This window comes from Ranitomeya imitator, chromosome 1, assembly GCF_032444005.1.
Source record: "Ranitomeya imitator isolate aRanImi1 chromosome 1, aRanImi1.pri, whole genome shotgun sequence".
Taxonomy (NCBI): Eukaryota; Metazoa; Chordata; class Amphibia; order Anura; family Dendrobatidae; genus Ranitomeya; species Ranitomeya imitator.
Window position 1 is genome coordinate 133,696,387 of NC_091282.1, and position 19,655 is coordinate 133,716,041.

Below are 19,655 nucleotides of genomic sequence, written 5' to 3' on the forward strand. Positions count from 1 at the left end.
GTGAATCAAATGCCACATCAGGGAACTCGGAAGCGCAGGAAATGCGCTCAGCTCTTCTATATGGCCGCAGAGTACCGAGCTAGATCTTGGAACCGGATTGTGCAAAGTGGTTTGCTCGTCTCTATGCACAATGCATCTTACATTTAAAACAAAAAACAAAATTCTCCAAAACCAATTCTGTTTTGTTTTATTTTCAGTTGCAAATGTGCTGGCTGCTTCTGTGGCAACTTTAGAAATCTTGACTTTTGTAACGAAATATAATAAATGTCCCTAGTAATCATCACTTCAGTTTATCATTAAATTTACCCTAAGGTGACCCCATCCAATCTTCTAAAACTGTCTTCTTTCAATTGGCATTTTCAAGAAGGAGAATAAATGTGTTTTGTTTTCCTTGGATGCAATTCAAATCATCTCGATACCATTGTGCACTGATTTTAAGAGAGCTCTTGACTGTGAGAAAGAAGAAAATTGTTGCGTATGCGGGAGGCCATTGCTGCAGTGAGTGATCACGGCTGACCTTGGATTCGTCTAGTGTGCGAGCATGCTTGAGAGGTAAACAGAGGCTGTACAGACCATTTTCTGCTGAAAACAATTCTAGGAAAATACTTAATTTGCACTATTAACATTGAATTTCTATTGTGAGGAATCAACAAATTAAGGAGGTAATACAGTGAAATCCTTAACTTACCATTGTGTTTACGCAGCATCGGAAAAGGATCATGGCAAAATAAAACATTTACCGTAGATGGCCTTTCTTCTCCGCACCAAAATTGTGATAAATAGACATCTTTATTAGAGCTTCTGCAAAAATCAGGTCTTTTGGTGGGTTCCTGATATGTAGTGGTCATTACCTCTCAAAAGTTTTCTTTGTAAGGACTACATGTAGACAGGCAACAGGGTCAACACACCCAAGAATCATTGTTTCATGAGTGTGAAGACTAGTCCGACTGGACCCATGCCACTAATGCACAAATGTCTTGAAATTAATGCCCAAGCCAATCATTGTCCAATCTCAAAAGCATCTGTAATGGTAACATGAACATCAGCTCTGCACCATGTTGCATTATGTGGTCTGATGATTGATGACGTTTTCTGTTACATCAGGCATTGTGATGTTCTTCTGCCAAGTTTGGTTTTTGACATTTATGGGGATGCAGCTTCGACACATACAAACTACTGAACACCCGCCATTGTTGCAGCCTTTCATGTATTGCCTAAAGATAAAGCAGAGTGGTGTGCTCCTGCATGCTGCAACAGTTGTTCAGGAATAGTTTGAAGAACATGACAAATACTGGTGACAACAGAAAACTTCTCAATTTTGCTTTTATCGTATTTCCATGGTAAGACAAACAATGATTAAAAATATAGAAAAAGGGTTTACATCACCAAACGTGCATATAGATACATGCATAGCTAGAATGTTTAGCCAGGTGAAGTTTATTTGCGCATATCATCAGCTTTGGCATCTAGGAAAGACAAGCAATAACATAAGAATTATAAAATAATAACCAAGCTAACAGGTGAACATAACAAAACTGAAGATATGTGGAGTGTACAGAATTCATGGTTGTTATAGAAAGTATTAAATTCTGTAAGCCCCTAGTGAAGTAGGCACTCACCCCCCTCCCCTCCCTCTTTGCAGTAGGACAAGAGCTGGCAAAAAAACAGCTGACAGTTTGAATTCTCCTAATTATCAGATGGGCATAAATGAGTAGGAAATATTAATTAACATGAAGGAGCTACTTTTAGGACAAAAGATCATGGCAGTACTAACGAGGATTTCTTTTGTGCGTAGACAAATAGTTATAATTTGAACAGGTAATTGGGACAGGAGAACTCTTCAGAGGGCTGGACAGCAATAGAGTACCTGTGTTTACACATAAATAGCAAAGTGGAAGGGTCTTTGTCCCCAGGAAATCCATTTTGAATTCAAGTGATACTGTGGTTTACTGGAAGGGAAATGCTACAATAGTCAGCCCAGACGTAGGTCTCCGAAAGAAAATTTTGAATATTGGATTTTGTTGTATAAATCCAATAGTGATGGGACATACATTTTCAGCTTCAGGGCAAATAGGGGAAGAATATGCGTATTATATTGTTTTGTCCCCTTTGTAAAATCTTTTGTATATTTTTTATAAACACTGCCTCGTTTTGAATTAAATATACAATGTAATAGTTCTTTTCCTTTTGTTCAGTAAGCTGCGCCTTGAAGCCATACGCTACCAGAAATCAGGCGTCCAGACAGCCTGTAAAAACAACTGGTGGTGGCAGCTAATAATATTTCTTGGGTTATTGTGGAGTTCGCAGTGACTTTAAGCAACAAGCTAAGAAGTTCAAGGAAAAGTAACATTATCCAACAAATCTTAGTTTAATAGTGAACCCACCAGTCAAAAGTCTTAACAGTGAGATGGGCTTTAGAAATTTAAGCTGTTAACTTGGCTTTCTCACTCTCCATATCTAAATCTAATCAAGCATCTGTGGGGTGGTCTAGAAAAACAAATCTTATCTATGGAGGCCGCACTTCACAACCTACAGGTTGCTGCCAACATCTTGGTGCCGAATACCAACCACAAGACTCCTTCAAAATGTCTCAATGAGTTATAGCTGGTGTTGGGGCAAGATGGGGATTTATACATGATCTGGCACGTGACTCTAATGCTATGACTGATAATAGAAGTTATTAATAGGATAAATTATGATGGTAAAAGCTATGTGGATAAGATTAAGGTCTACACATATGTTTTCTCTATCTCATGGGTCGTCAAGACACTACTAATTATGAGCGAGGTAAAAGGTAGTGTTTTTTCAGAAAATTAGTGGTGATTCTTATAGAAATAATTGAAATTCTCTTCACCATTTTGAGTATGAAGGTTAGAAAACATGTTGCTTGCTATAAAAAAAAAAATCACTTTTATTACCTTTATTTGTGTTCTAGTGATTATTCTGGCCATAAAAAGTACAGAAAAAAAATCCCAGCTATTCCTTCATATTTTTTAATGCTATTTTGGCTTAAATTGCAAGTAAAATTGATTAAAAAAAAAGTCATGATGAAGATTTTTACAAGACTGCTTCAGGAATTAAAAAAATATCCTGCATATGGACATACACTGGGGGCTAGATTATATCCGTGAAGGTGTACTATTCATTTCTAGGCTTAGTATGTCTCTCTAGAATTAAATAAATCAAATATAAAGTTAAAATCATGGAGAAATAAGTTGTTCTGCTATGAGTATTCCAAGATAACTTGTATAGAAATATGTACATATCTATCTACGGTATCTGTCTATGTATCCCGGGGTGATTTTACGTGTGTGTGTGTGTATATATTTTTATAATGAACCCTTGAAGGTTTTTCCAAGGTTTGAAAAAACAGTGCCACAGCTATTCACAGGTTGTGTGTGGTATTGCAGCCTAGCATCAGTCACTGAATATAACCCTTAGTTCTTTAATTAAGCAGTAAACATTTTTGATATGCAGAACTATATCAACCAAATGTTTGCCAAAAGGACCCTTTTGTCACACGGTAAGCTTTTAAAGTAAATAGAAATTAGTCGCATCTTAATTGAAAATTCCTTCATTTTTACCTGAAGCAATGATATTGCTTACATGTTAAAATGACAGACACCATAAAAGAAACCTAAGTGAGCACATTATGAGTCCCTTGAGTCCGGCTGGCACCACTAGTGTCTGTCATGTGATGAATCTATACCTGGCACGAATTCCTAATGCAAAACAAAAAAATGGAAATCCTAATACAGATTTGAACTCGGCCTAAGGGCTCTCTCACACCAGCCTATAATGCTGCCGAGTGCTATCCAATAATTTGTCAGATAGCACTAGGCCCGATGTTATACTGTGGAGCAGTGTCGACTATTACTTTTTTTCTCATACCGATTCGACATAAGAAAAAAACGCAGCATATTGCAAGCACTTCTAGACGATGTGCACCGATACAAGTCTATGGGTCCATGTAAAACATTGGGCTGTACTCCGATGTCATCTGGGTGCAGTCCGACATCTGCAAACTCAGATGATGGATGGGGAAATTACTGTATATTTTGGACTATAAGATGTACTCCACCTCCCTACCCCCAAATTTGAGGGGGAAATGCGGAGTGCGTCTTATAGTCCAAATATAGCTTACCTAGGGGTCGTTGTGTCAGTGGTGGAGCGGGATCACAGCAGGGAGGGTTCCTTCCTCAGAAAGCCGGCAGAAGCGATGGCGGCGGTGAGGCAGGGCCTGGCTAAGATCTCATTCTGGGTAAGCGCCGCCGGAGGCTATTTCCTTGAAGAACATGACTTCAGAAAGATGACCGCTGGAAGCAGCGCTTGCACAGATTGAGATTGATTGAGATCAACCCTCCTAAGCCATCTATATCGGCATGTAGGTCATAGGAAGCTGAATAAAATGATACCTTCATATCTTCATTTCTACTTCATAATTCAATTATACACATGAAAATAAGCAACTTCACAACATATTTTATCAGAGATATTAGCTTCTTTCTCCTCCTGAACTGATCATTCACCCTCAATTCTCAGGTAAAATCTGAATTCTGTGAAGACAAACTTTCTAATTACTAAAATTGGAGATGGCAGTTGATGTTTTTAAAGTTCTCTGTAAGGGAGGGATGAGCTAGAGGAGAACACAGACATTTTACTGCAAGTTCTCCTGAAACATCTACAGTTCTCCATAAAACTTAATGAGCACCAACCGTCCTCTCCTATCTCAGTAATGGGAAAATCTGTAGTCACTGAAGACAGATTTTACCTGTGAATTGTGAATTTTGACTATGAATAATCAGTCCAGGAGGAGATAGAAGCCGCTATCCCTGTTAAGTTATCGTACCAATTGTGCTATTTTCATGGGTACTGTTGATTTATGAAAAAAAATCCTGAACTACTCTTTAAAATCAAGAAAATACACATTATTATTAACTCTATGTGGAGAAAATATGTAAATAATTTGTTGACATTGAAATGAGATAAACAGTCTGTGAATGCTAAACATATCAAATTTCTTGTTCTTTATGTTTTTTAGGATAGTCATGAAGAAGAAGATAATGGTGTTCTACCACAGGGAGCTCTGCAGTCAGAAGTGATCCACTATGAATATCATGTTCTGTACTCCATAAGCTATCAGGCCCCGGTGCTGTACTTCAGAGCGAGCTTCTTGGGTAAGCTATCAACACTAGTAATGAAGCAGTGGATCACTAAATATATGGGATATTTACCGTATTTTTCGGACTATAAGATGCTCTTTTTTCTCCCAAAATGTCGCCGTAGCCTCCCTCACTGCTGAACCTGCGCACCAGTCTGGGTCATATCGCCAGACCACCAAACACCCCCTGTATTTCACCAGCGCTGCTGATCCTCCCCACGGGTAAGCTAAATTCAGGACTGTGAGACGGACCCCCATTTGACAGATTAGTTTTTTCCCAATTTTTCTTCTGAAAATTTGGGGTGCGTCTTATAGTCCGAAAAATACGGTACCTGTTTGAGGAAAGGTTATAATTAGTAGTTTTTGATGATACGTTTTTTTCCATCTGAACCTTTTTCATTGTGTAATGAAGTATTATGTGGTTTCCTAACATTTTTTCTACATTCATTAGAGATCTCTATTTGCTTTTATTGAATAAGAAACTTGGATGTTTGCTTCTAAGTTTTGGGTTGGTCTTGGGTAGTGGGACGTTTCCCACACTCCTTTCGGAATCCTTCTTATTCAGGTTACAAACATCACCTTTTTCCGGCAGCCATATGCTATATCCTAGTAATACATTCCCAAGTACTTGCCCTTAAAAAGCAGCTTGCTTTCAATGACAGTGCCATCACTATTCAGATTACCTCCTTTGGCATTATAATGCTATAGTTACTGTTCTTTTCAAAGTCTTTCCGCTGGCAGGAGTTGTGTGACACGATACAAAAGATGACCGTCTTTTAGATGAGAGCTCCCGGAGACACAAAGAGGCTTATCATATGCAGCTCTTATGGAAATAAAAACTAAGTGATAAATTGCTTTTTCTAAAGTGTCGTCCCATGTCTCGCTCAGTGCAGTAAATATGATTAGAAGTTATAGTAATGTGATGGATAATTAAAGGGAACCTAAAAGGGAAGGAGATATAGGGTCATCACACTAATTATATTGCTGGATTGGGGAGTAAAAAGTTCCAACCTGCATTCCTGGGTATAAATGAATATTCCGTCATTGAGAAAATAAACTTTAAATCTTTGAGGCTGCAAATGCTCCGAGGTTGGTCCAATTCCACACTATTGCACCAATTTTCTGCATCATTCTTCACTTGATTGATGTATGTTTTGTGACACTATGCCACTGGCGTCTGAACCAGCGGTGGACACTGCATTCAGCTGTTCCTAGCTTACCCAGGGGATAAAATGCAGTCTGATATCTTTTCAATTGGAAAATAGGCACACTTAGGAAGGTTAATGTAGACCAAAATGTTTGTGAACCTTTATTGTTGGATTGCATATTATTATTAACTAGATTGTGGCCCGATTCTAACGCATCGGGTATTCTAGAATATGCATGTCCCCGTAGTATATGGACAATGATGATTCCAGAATTCGCGGCAGACTGTGCCCGTCGCTGATTGGTCGAGGTAACCTTTATGACATCATCGTCACCATGGCAACCATTATGACATCTACGTCGATACTGTGCCCGTCGCTGATTGGTCGAGGCGAATTCGTGGCAGACTGTGCCCATCGCTGATTGGTCGAGGCAACCTTTATGACATCATCGTCGCCATGCTGTGCCCGTCGCAATCAGAGACGCGGGATTTCCAGGACAGACAGACAGACAGAAAAACCCTTAGACAATTATATATATAGATAATAGTAATAATAAATAATAATTTTATTTTTATAGCGCCAACATATTACTCAGCACTGTACAATAGAGGGGACTTGTACGGACAATAAAATACATTATCGAATAACAATAATCACATAAATCAGCAGATACCAGGAGGAGTGAGGGCCCTGCTCGCAAGCTTACAATCTATGAGGAAATAGGGAAGACACGAAAGGTGGATGGTAGCAGTTGGTTGCATTGTACGGTCCTGCCATCAGTATAATAAATACAGTGTTCATGTAATGCTGCATGAACGAGTAACCAACCAGTATGTGTAAAAGTACAGACACAGAGGTATATTAATTGTATGAAGGGTGAGTGAGCAGGTAATATGAGGATCCTGGTTTTGAAGTACGTTTTATATGGGCAAAACAGGGATAGTTAGATTAACCCGTGCCCTCCGCTCCGCTAATGACCTCAGGTTAGCATCCTCAATAATCAGAACCTCCCACTCCCGTCTCCAAGACTTTACACGTGCTGCGCCGATTCTTTGGAATGCACTACCTAGGTTAATACGATTAATCCCCAATCCCCACAGTTTTAAGCGTGCCCTAAAAACTCATTTGTTCAGACTGGCCTACCGCCTCAATGCATTAACCTAACGATCCCTGTGTGGCCTATTTATAATAAAAAAAAAAAAAAAAAAAGGTTCCTCGCATCATGTTCTCATACACTTTATGCAGTATTAGCCCTCTGTGTCTGTACTGCTACATACTTAGGCAGGTAACTGGTTCATGCAGCTTTACATGAACACCCGAGCCTTACACTATGGCCGGTCCGAATAACTAATGCAATTGTTACCATCCACCTCTCGTGTCTCCCCTTTTCCCCATAGTTTGTAAGCTTGCGAGCAGGGCCCTCACTCCTCTTGGTATCTATTTTGAACTGTGATTTCTGTTATGCTGTAATGTCTATTGTCTGTACAAGTCCCCTCTATAATTTATAAAGCGCTGCGGAATATGTTGGCGCTATATAAATAAAAATTATTATTATTATTATTATTAATATGTTGAGTCTGAAGAAATGTGGTTTTAGGGCACACTTAAAACTTCAGGTATTAATCGAAGTGCATTCCAAAGAATTGGTGCAGCATGCAAGAAGTCCTGGAGACGGGAGTGTAAGGTTCGGATTATTGAGGATGTTAATCTTAGGTCATTAGCAGAACGGAGGGCACAGGTAGAGTGGTAGACTGCGGCTAGGGAGAAGATGTGGTGTTGAAGCATGGAGCGCTTTTTGGGTGAGAGTGAGATGTTTATATTGAGCTGTGTAGCAGATGGGCAACCAGTGCAACGACTGGCATAGGTCAGACGCATCGGTGTAATGGTTGGCGAGGAATATGCATATTAAATAATTTATTTCATTTGATCTACTCTGAGTGCTAAGTAACTATGCCAGTGTTGTCAGTAGCGCCTATGCATAGAATCCATGCATGGGCTAGGAATCGGTCCGCCCTTGTTGCATTTGCGCACTCATTTACTAAAAGATTAAAAGTGATTTTCTTTGCAAAGGAATGTCCATTTGCAGGTGGGAAGGTGTATTTTAATCTATATTTAATTGACATACCCATTAATTTAATTTGTATGATGACCCTAAAGTGACTGATAAGCTGCCTTTAAAGGGGTATTCCATGGGTATACCATCCTGGATATATTATCTGCATTTGGCTTTCTTTACATCTTTAGTGCCATAAACAAATGTGCTTCATCCAACACCTCCTGCTTGCAGACGTGGGTGATAAAGGAACGAAATGGAGACACAGGGGGCACCCACACCCAGGGCTGCCATCACAGTAGTACAATTGTTACTGTGTTATGGGATGCCATGATTTTTTCTTATAAAGTATGGTGCCCAGGCAATTTCACAGTAAAATAAAATTGCCTTATCAAGTAACCCTCCCTTAGTTCATGCAGCTGTTAGTATATGGTCATGCTGCCCATGGTTCCCTCTTGAAGAAACAAGTTGATTGCTGTAAAATGTTATGTGATGCAATGTGAACTGTGATATATAGTGTGACTTGTAAAGTGCATTAAAGGTGTTAGCAATACTGATAGTGTGTGCTGTTTGACGATAGGGATAGTAAGAGCTAATGGTTGGGACTAGCCCAAAATGGGAGGTGTTGAGCTATAGGGAAAGTGGCAGTTTCCTGTCAGATAGGGTCTGGAGTGCATAGCAAGTGAACCTGAAGGTCCAAGGTGAGCAGTGCTGCATTCTGGGGTGACCCTAAGGCCTAGAGGTGGCAGCCCACAAGGTAACCGGCCTGGACAGGACTGAGTATGAGAAACGTATAGATTGTCCAGGGCAGTAGTTTCAGAGCATCAAGTGGCTGGAAGCTAAGTCCAGCCATACTGGTATCCTAAAGGGAAAGAAGATGCAGAACCGTTAGTCGAGTAAGGCTACAGTTATATGAAAAAGTTTGGGCACCCCTATTAATCTTAAACTAAAACCAAAAGAAAAAGAAGCTGCTCAATAGAATGCACACCCAGGGCTAATAAAGAACAATCATGAAATAATAAACACAGGAATTTTATTGACAAACAACAACTTCAAAAACATAAAACATAATTAAAAACAACGGTACTGAATACATATGGTCCACATGTAGAAATAACATATACAGTCCATATATCCATAATAACAGTCTGCAAACCACAATATATATAATAATAGAAGTAACCCTCTGGCTCATGGAGCTAAATGCAAAAAATGGGCAAATCTGCACAGCCTAATAGCAGACAGAAGCACCTACCGAACCTAGGGAGTAACCCTTAAGAAAGCCACTTGCAGGAAAAAACCACCCTGATATAATGGCTCAAGATGCAATGTTGGAAAAACATCATAAGGCCCAGAGGCACCTCATGCCCCTAATAAGGCAGCAAAGTATAACATACCCACGTAGCCAAAGCGAGAGGGGGAGACAGACCGTCCCCAAGTGCAGACCCGTGTGGACCAGAAAGATGCAGCCCAACGCGTATCGCCCTGCTAAAGAGGGCTTCGTCAGGGGAAGGTATTGTCTGCCAAATGCCCCCTGCTTAAATAGTGTACATACAACCCACCTGATATGAAGCCGGTGAGCAAAGTGCCGGCGAAACCGGAAGCACGGCGCTTAGGAGGAATGCCCACAGCCAGAGAGGCAGAGACGCGGAACCGACACGCCTCCCCATCGGAATAGACAGTGCGCAGGCGCGGTCTGCCTGCCTGAAGGAGCGACGCTCCAAGATCACCGGCCATGTATCTGGCCGCCGCAGAACAGACCCAGCCATGTAGGGTGCAAAGAGACAAGATCGCCGCAGTACGCTAGGTGGACTCAAATAAATGTACGCCATCCCAAAAACCGGGCCCACCCCGATAGGTGGCGCAATGCCAAATCCCACATATGTGCTGCCGTCATGATATGGCAGAGTGCACCCTAGAAGACCCCATTTGTGTGCTGCATAGAAGGCACTGCAGAATGCGCCTAACTGAATAAATAAATAAATAAAATAGGCGCAAAACCCCCTCCATAATGCCCGGACTGTAGGTGAAACCACCCTTAGTGCAGGGAAAGCCACCAAATCGACGGTCAAAATGTATAAAGCCATATGATAGTGGCCAACCGAGGGGCTTAACAAAAAGAGGGCCACAAAAATCAGGTCCACTAAAGGTGCATATGAGCAATCATATCACCATACTCTGACACCCATACGGCAGACAGACACACCATATCACCACTCACCCCCGGGGGCAGACCACCATTCATATCATACAGCACAAAAGAATTCAGGGACCAGGAATAACATAATAAATTAGACAAAGCATGTAAACAGTTTTATTATTATATATCATACTATCAAAATATTGTAACATAAGAATGTATCCCAATTGCACAAAGCCCCAAATAAGGCCTATTAGGACTTGAGGAGATCATAAGGCCCTAAAATCAGTGTGCTAGTATAGAGCGAACCCTGTGATATTCCCAATGGAGATCTCGCAGAAAAACTGCATGGTAGCTATTCAAAAAGAGGGGGGGGGGGGAAAGGGGAGGGGAAATAGAAAAAGGTAGCAAACGCCTGATGACATATGTCCGAACCGCCCCATGAGCCATAAGAGGGTGATGTAATAAACCCGAAATGGTAAGTCAGCTCCAGCCCCAAAAAGAAGGGGACCGTATGCAAGAAGGTCATATACCATAAAGTCCATTAATCAAAAACAGGGGGTCAGACGACCTGACCAAAGGAGAAACCAAATATCCCAGCCTCCACACAAACAGGTCCGAAGGAATCCCGACCAATGAGAGCAGCTGATCACCAATCACATCAGATAAAGAAGTCCAACGAAAAAGAATTCAGTCACCAGACATTATGGAAAAACGAATCCAGGTGTTTCCTTCCAGGTGTATATATAAAACTGCTGAGGATCCTGGAGTATCACCTAGATCGGAGCAGGGAAGAGAAGAAGAGAGAGGGGTAAATTAACCCAAAAAGCCAGTGAAAAGCAGCTCTTCATTAAGCCCCCCCGGAGCCACTGATCCCAAATGGAAAATCCAGCGGGCCTCAGCCCTGAGGAGCTGGGGTTTGATGGGACCACCCCTGTTATTGCAATGAATTCGCTCAAGACCTATAATCTGCGTGTTAGAAGTCCACCCAGCATGATAGGTCAGGAAATGAGACGCTACTGGAGTAAGTATCCTGCCCTTAGCCAGGTCACTAGAAGCCACGTGGATAGTTGAAAAATGCTTCTGCATCCTGCGTCGTAATTCCTGTGTGGTTTGACCCACATACACAAGACGACACGGGCATATAAGGGCATAAATCACACATGAGGTCTTACAGTTTATATAGGAGCGCAATTTATGGCGTCTGTCGTCACGGGGATTGATGAAAAAATCTCTAGTCATAGTCATGTGGGAACAAATATTGCATTCTCCACAGGCAAAAGAGCCATGGAGTCTAATAACCTGGCCCGTCTGAGTCGTTTGTCTAACATAATGGCTCCTAGTGAGGAGGTCCCTAAAATTCGGGGCCCTTCTAGCAGTTATCATGGGACGATCACCCACAATAGTTGATGTGCTGAGGTCCGTAGTCAGAATCCCCCAGTGTTTGCGCAGGATACTGCCGAGACCATCCCAATTGTTATTAAGGGTTGTAATAAACCTGATCTTGTTATCACCCACATTGGTCCTTGATTCCAGCAGCAAATCCTGCGTCTGAGTTCTGGCCCGCTGATAGGCTCTAGCAATACTTCTGTGGGGATAATGCCGGGCCTTGAATCGGTGAGTGAGCTCCCTGGCTTCTTCTTGAAAATCCAAGTCATTGGTACAGTTCCTCCTGGCCCGAAGGAACTGGCCCATAGGGACCCCCATACGAGTATGAAGCGGGTGGAAACTCCTAAAATCAAGTAGGCTATTTGTAGCCGTAGGCTTCCGAAACAGCTTAGTAAAAATCGATCCATTATCCAGCGAGATCTCCAAATCCAAAAACGTCACTGTGAACAATGACGTGGTATATGTAAGAAGAATGTGATGAGTATTACTGTTCAAAGACTCTATAAATTGGCAACATTCTTCTTGAGACCCCGTCCAAATAAAGAACAGGTCATCAATATACCTCGGCCAGTGACAAACCTTGTCCCTGAAGGTTATGGATGGAAACACCTGGGTAGCCTCCCACCACCCTAGAAACCCTTTTTGAATAGCTACCATGCAGTTTTTCTGCGAGATCTCCATTGGGAATATCACAGGGTTCGCTCTATACTAGCACACTGATTTTAGGGCCTTATGATCTCCTCAAGTCCTAATAGGCCTTATTTGGGGCTTTGTGCAATTGGGATACATTCTTATGTTACAATATTTTGATAGTATGATATATAATAATAAAACTGTTTACATGCTTTGTCTAATTTATTATGTTATTCCTGGTCCCTGAATTCTTTTGTGCTGTATGATATGAATGGTGGTCTGCCCCCGGGGGTGAGTGGTGATATGGTGTGTCTGTCTGCCGTATGGGTGTCAGAGTATGGTGATATGATTGCTCATATGCACCTTTGGTGGACCTGATTTTTGTGGCCCTCTTTTTGTTAAGCCCCTCGGTTGGCCACTATCATATGGCTTTATACATTTTGACCGTTGATTTGGTGGCTTTCCCTGCACTAAGGGTGGTTTCACCTACAGTCTGGGCATTATGGAGGGGGTTTTGCGCCTATTTTATTTATTTATTCAGTTAGGCGCATTCTGCAGTGCCTTCTATGCAGCACACAAATGGGGTCTTCTAGGGTGCACTCTGCCATATCATGACGGCAGCACATATGTGGGATTTGGCATTGCGCCACCTATCGGGGTGGGCCCGGTTTTTGGGATGGCGTACATTTATTTGAGTCCACCTAGCGTACTGCGGCGATCTTGTCTCTTTGCACCCTACATGGCTGGGTCTGTTCTGCGGCGGCCAGATACATGGCCGGTGATCTTGGAGCGTCGCTCCTTCAGGCAGGCAGACCGCGCCTGCGCACTGTCTATTCCGATGGGGAGGCGTGTCGGTTCCGCGTCTCTGCCTCTCTGGCTGTGGGCGTTCCTCCTAAGCGCCGTGCTTCCGGTTTCGCCGGCACTTTGCTCACCGGCTTCATATCAGGTGGGTTGTATGTACACTATTTAAGCAGGGGGCATTTGGCAGACAATACCTTCCCCTGACGAAGCCCTCTTTAGCAGGGCGATACGCGTTGGGCTGCATCTTTCTGGTCCACACGGGTCTGCACTTGGGGACGGTCTGTCTCCCCCTCTCGCTTTGGCTACGTGGGTATGTTATACTTTGCTGCCTTATTAGGGGCATGAGGTGCCTCTGGGCCTTATGATGTTTTTCCAACATTGCATCTTGAGCCATTATATCAGGGTGGTTTTTTCCTGCAAGTGGCTTTCTTAAGGGTTACTCCCTAGGTTCGGTAGGTGCTTCTGTCTGCTATTAGGCTGTGCAGATTTGCCCATTTTTTGCATTTAGCTCCATGAGCCAGAGGGTTACTTCTATTATTATATATATTATGGTTTGCAGACTGTTATTATGGATATATGGACTGTATATGTTATTTCTACATGTGGACCATATGTATTCAGTACCGTTGTTTTTAACCCCTTCACCCCGAAGCCTGTTTTCACCTAAGTGACAGGGCCAATTTTAACAATTCTGACCACTGTCCCTTTATGAGGTTATAACTCTGAAACGCTTCAATGGATCCTGGCGATTCTGACATTGTTTTCTCGTGACATATTGTACTTCATGATAGTGGTAACATTTATTTGATATTACCTTTGTTTATTTGTGAAAAAAATGGAAATTTGGCAAAAAATTTGAAAATTTTGCAATTTTTAAACTTTGAATTTTTATACCCTTGCATTAGAGACTCATATCGCACAAATTAGTTAATAAATAACATTTCCCACATGTCTACTTTACATCAGCAACATTTTGGAACCAATTTTTTTTTCGTTAGGGAGTTATAAGGGTTAAAAGTTAAACAGCGATTTCTCATTTTTTCATCAACTTTTATAAAACCATTTTTTGTAGGGACCACATCATATTTGAAGTCACTTTGAGAGGCTTATAGGATTTAAAATACCCAAAAGTGACACCATTCTAAAAACTACACCCCCCGAGGTACTCAAAACCACATTCAAGAAGTTTATTAACCCTTCAGGTGCTTCACAGGAATTAACGGAATGTGGAAGGAAAAAAATAACATTTAACTTTTTTTTCAACATAATGATCTTTTAGCAACATTTTTTTTATTTTCACAAGGGTAAAAGAAGAAAATGGACCACGAAAGTTGTTGTGCAATTCCTTCTGAATACACTGATACCCCATATGTGGGAGAAAACCACTGTCTGGGTGCACGGCAGGGCTCGGAAGGGAAGGAGCGCCTTTTGACTATTTCAAACCAAAATTGGCTGGAATTGAGATCGGACACCATGTCCCGTTTGGAGAGCCCCTGATGTACCTAAACAGTGGAAAACCGCCACAAGTGACCCCATTTTGGAAACTAGACCCTTCAAGGAACTTATCTAGCTATGTGGTGAGCACATTGAACCCCCAGGTGCTTCACAGAAGTTTAGAACGTAGAGGCGTGAAAATAAAAAATTACATTTTTTCCCCAAAAATGATCTTTTAGCAACAATTTTTTTTATCTTCACAAGTGTAAAAGGAGAAAATGGACCACTAACGTTGTTGACCAATTTATCCTTAATACACTGATACCCCATATGTGGGGGAAAACCACTGTTTGGGCACACGGCAGGGCTCGGAAGGGAAGGAGCGCCATTTGACTTTTACAAACCAAAATTGGCTGGAATTGAGATTGGACACCATGTCCCGTTTGGAGAGCCACTGATGTGCCTAAACAGTGGAAAACCGCCACAAGTGACCCCATTTTGGAAACTAGACCCTTCAAGGAACTTATCTAGCTATGTGGTGAGCACATTGAACCCCCAGGTGCTTCACAAAAGTTTAGAACGTGGAGGCGTAAAAATAAAAATTCACATTTTTCCCCCAAAAATGATCTTTTAACAACAATTTTTTTATCTTCACAAGTGTAAAAGGAGAAAATGGACCACTAAAGTTGTTGACCAATTTATCCTGAATACACTGATACCCCATATGTGGGGGAAAACCACTGCTTGGGCACACGGCAGGGCTCGGAAGGGAAGGAGCGCCATTTGACTTTTACAAACCAAAATTGGCTGGAATTGAGATTGGACACCATGTCCCGTTTGGAGAGCCACTGATGTGCCTAAACAGTGGAAAACCGCCACAAGTGACCCCATTTTGGAAACTAGACCCTTCAAGGAACTTATCTAGCTAAGTGGTGAGCACATTGAACCCCCAGGTGCTTCACAAAAGTTTAGAACGTGGAGGCGTAAAAATAAAAATTCACATTTTTCCCCCAAAAATGATCTTTTAACAACAATTTTTTTATCTTCACAAGTGTAAAAGGAGAAAATGGACCACTAAAGTTGTTGACCAATTTATCCTGAATACACTGATACCCCATATGTGGGGGAAAACCACTGCTTGGGCACACGGCAGGGCTCGGAAGGGAAGGAGCGCCATTTGACTTTTACAAACCAAAATTGGCTGGAATTGAGATTGGACACCATGTTCCGTTTGGAGAGCCCCTGATGTGCCTAAACAGTGGAAAACCACCACAAGTGACCCCATTTTGGAAACTATACCCTTCAAGGAATTTATCTAGCTATGTGGTGAGCACATTGAACCCCCAGGTGCTTCACAAAAGTTTAGAACGTAGAGGCGTAAAATTAAAAATTCACATTTTTTCCCCAAAAATGATCTTTTAACAACAATTTTTTTATCTTCACAAGTGTAAAAGGAGAAAATGGACCACTAAAGTTGTTGACCAATTTATCCTGAATACACTGACACCCCATATGTGGGGGAAAACCACTGCTTGGGCACACGGCAGGGCTCGGAAGGGAAGGAGCGCCATTTGACTTTTACAAACCAAAATTGGCTGGAATTGAGATCGGACACCATGTCCCGTTTGGAGAGCCCCTGATGTGCCTAAACAGTGGAAAACCGCCACAAGTGACCCCATTTTGGAAACTAGACCCTTCAAGGAACTTATCTAGCTATGTGGTGAGCACATTGAACCCCCAGGTGCTTCACAAAAGTTTAGAACGTAGAGGCGTAAAAATAAAAATTCACATTTTTTTCCCAAAAATGATCTTTTAACAACAATTTTTTTATCTTCACAAGTGTAAAAGGAGAAAATGGACCACTAAAGTTGTTGACCAATTTATCCTGAATACACTGATACCCCATATGTGGGGAAAAACCACTGTTTGTGCGCATGGCAGAGCTCGGAAGGGAAGGAGCACCATTTGGAATGCAGACTTAGATGGATTGGTCTGCAGGCGTCACGTTGCATTTGCAGAGCCCCTGATGTGCCTAAACAGTGGAAAACCGCCACAAGTGACCCCATTTTGAAAACTGGACCTCCCAAGGAATTTATTTAGATATGTGGTGAGCACCGTAAACCTCCAAGTGCCTCACTCCACAAGTGACCCCATTTTGAAAACTGGACCTCCCAAGGAATTTATTTAGATATGTGGTGAGCACCGTAAACCTCCAAGTGCCTCACTCCACAAGTGACCCCATTTTGAAAACTGGACCTCCCAAGGAATTTATTTAGATATGTGGTGAGCACCGTAAACCTCCAAGTGCCTCACTCCACAAGTGACACCATTTTGAAAACTGGACCTCCCAAGGAATTTATTTAGATATGTGGTGAGCACCGTAAACCTCCAAGTGCCTCACTCCACAAGTGACCCTATTTTTAAAACTGGACCTCCCAAGGAATTTATTTAGATATGTGGTGAGCACCGTAAACCTCCAAGTGCCTCACTCCACAAGTGACCCTATTTTTAAAACTGGACCTCCCAAGGAATTTATTTAGATATGTGGTGAGCACCGTAAACCTCCAAGTGCCTCACTCCACAAGTGACCCTATTTTTAAAACTGGACCTCCCAAGGAATTTATTTAGATATGTGGTGAGCACCGTAAACCTCCAAGTGCCTCACTCCACAAGTGACCCTATTTTTAAAACTGGACCTCCCAAGGAATTTATTTAGATATGTGGTGAGCACCGTAAACCTCCAAGTGCCTCACTCCACAAGTGACCCTATTTTTAAAACTGGACCTCCCAAGGAATTTATTTAGATATGTGGTGAGCACCGTAAACCTCCAAGTGCCTCACTCCACAAGTGACCCTATTTTTAAAACTGGACCTCCCAAGGAATTTATTTAGATATGTGGTGAGCACCGTAAACCTGCAAGTGCCTCACTCCACAAGTGACCCCATGTTGGAAACTACACAGTGTGTTGTGTCAACAGGGTATAAACTAATTTTTATTAATTTGTGGACGTGTGGTATGCTTTGAAGCAATCCTTAATGCAAAGGCCAGGTTTCTCAGGGCAGGTTTCACAATGGTAAATTGTGTCCTTTCGGATTCCCCTCTTGGAACATACTCTGCACCGTTTTTGTGATCGTCCTGTCCTCGCTGTTTGGGGAACCTGTCCTGGGAAATGTTGACCTTGGACAATACGGGCACTATCAGATTCAAAAGTACTGGGACCCTCACCTCCCTGAGTGCCAAACATTAGGGCCTTGATGACTACCTCCTGAAACTGAAGGAAGGTCCCCGTATTGCCTGCAGATCGGGACAGCACAAAAGCATTGTACAGTGCCATCTGTACAATGTGCACGGCCAATTTTTTGTACCATACGTAAGCTTTTCGCATGGCACTGTATCGTTGGAGAACCTGATCTGAGAGATCCACACCACCCATGTACCGATTGTAATCCAGGATACAATCTGGCTTTGGGACTTGTGTTGTGGTCCCACGAACAGTGACAAGGGTGCTGTTGTCACGGTGTATGGTGGTCAGGATAAGGACATCCCTTTTGTCCTTATACTTGACCACCAGCATGTTGTCGCTGCATTTGGCTCTGCTTTCCCCTTTTCTTAGCGTTTGCCCAATTAGCGGCTTAGGGAGGCCTCGCTGATTTTTTCGCACGGTGCCACATGCAGCTGTACCTCTGGCAGAGAGGGCCTTGAAGAGTGGGATGCTGGTGTAAAAGTTGTCAATGTAGAGGTGATAACCCTTATCCAGCAGTGGGTGCAGCAATTCCCACACAATTTTCCCACTCACCCCCAGGATGGGGGGGCATTCAGGGGGGTTAATCTGGGTGTCCTTACCCTCGTAGACCCTAAATCTGTGGGTGTACCCTGAGGTACTCTCGCACAGTTTGTACAACTTTATTCCGTACCTGGACCTCTTACTGGGCAGGTACTGTCGGAATTTTAGCCTCCCTTTGAAATGAACGAGAGATTCATCAATAGCGATGTCCCTCTGGGGTGTGTACGCCTCAGCAAATTTTCTGCTGAAGTGTTCAACCACTGGACGAATTTTATATAGACGATCAAAGTTTGGATCGTCTCGGGGAGGACACTGCGCATTATCACTGAAATGCAAAAATTTTTGGATCGCTTCAAATCGTGTCCTTTTCATGGCCATGCGGAATACCGGTGTACTGTAGAGAATGTCAGTACTCCAGTATTGCCGAAGCTTTGGCTTTTTGATTAGGCCCATATGCAGCACAATTCCCCAAAATGTCATCATCTCTGCTGCATTTACGGGGGTCCATCTGGCATAAAATGACGTGGGATTTTGGGTGAAAAATTGTTGGGCATACAGGTTCGTCTGGGCCACCATAATATTTATTATTTCATCACTGAAAAAGAATTTGAAGAAATCAATTTCAGTGAGGCCAGTCGTGTCAAACTGGATTCCTGAGCTGCTGCTGAAATCCGGAATGACGGGCTGAAAATTTTCCGGGGGTGCAATCCATACGGGATCGATTGCTGCAGGAGTTGCCTGGGTCCTACGGCGCCTTATTAGGGGTCTTTCCTCACCAGATGAGGAGGAGGATGAGGAGGAGGAGAAGGAATAGAGGAACGTGGGATCTTCCTCACTGGCTGAATCTGTGTCGGACGCAAGGATGGCGTAAGCCTCCTCTGGTGAATAGCGCCTTGTTGACGAATGGGCCATTTTTTTTTTCCCAAACGCACTAAAAATTAGACGACGCAACTAATTATTCTTTTTACAAAAGAAAAGCGAACGCCACTAACAGTGTGACGTACGCTCCCCTAATGCACTAGAGATTATCCGGCGATAGCAGATTTTTTTTATGCACAAGACACTACCTCCCTACCTATAAAACTCAGTACGATTTTTTTTTTCTAAAAGA

The 19,655-nt window shown here is 42.4% G+C and overlaps 1 protein-coding gene across 5 annotated transcripts in view; it reads left to right on the top strand.

The window, feature by feature from the left end:
• Positions 1-19,655, top strand: part of ATG10 (autophagy related 10) — a 437,018-nt gene that overhangs the window by 259,034 nt on the left and 158,329 nt on the right. For all 5 annotated transcript variants that reach the window (XM_069751167.1, XM_069751160.1, XM_069751151.1 and 2 more), the window contains exon 4: positions 5,042-5,177. In XM_069751167.1, the coding sequence (XP_069607268.1) occupies positions 5,042-5,177 (136 nt within the window). The remainder of the gene's footprint in view (positions 1-5,041; positions 5,178-19,655) is intronic.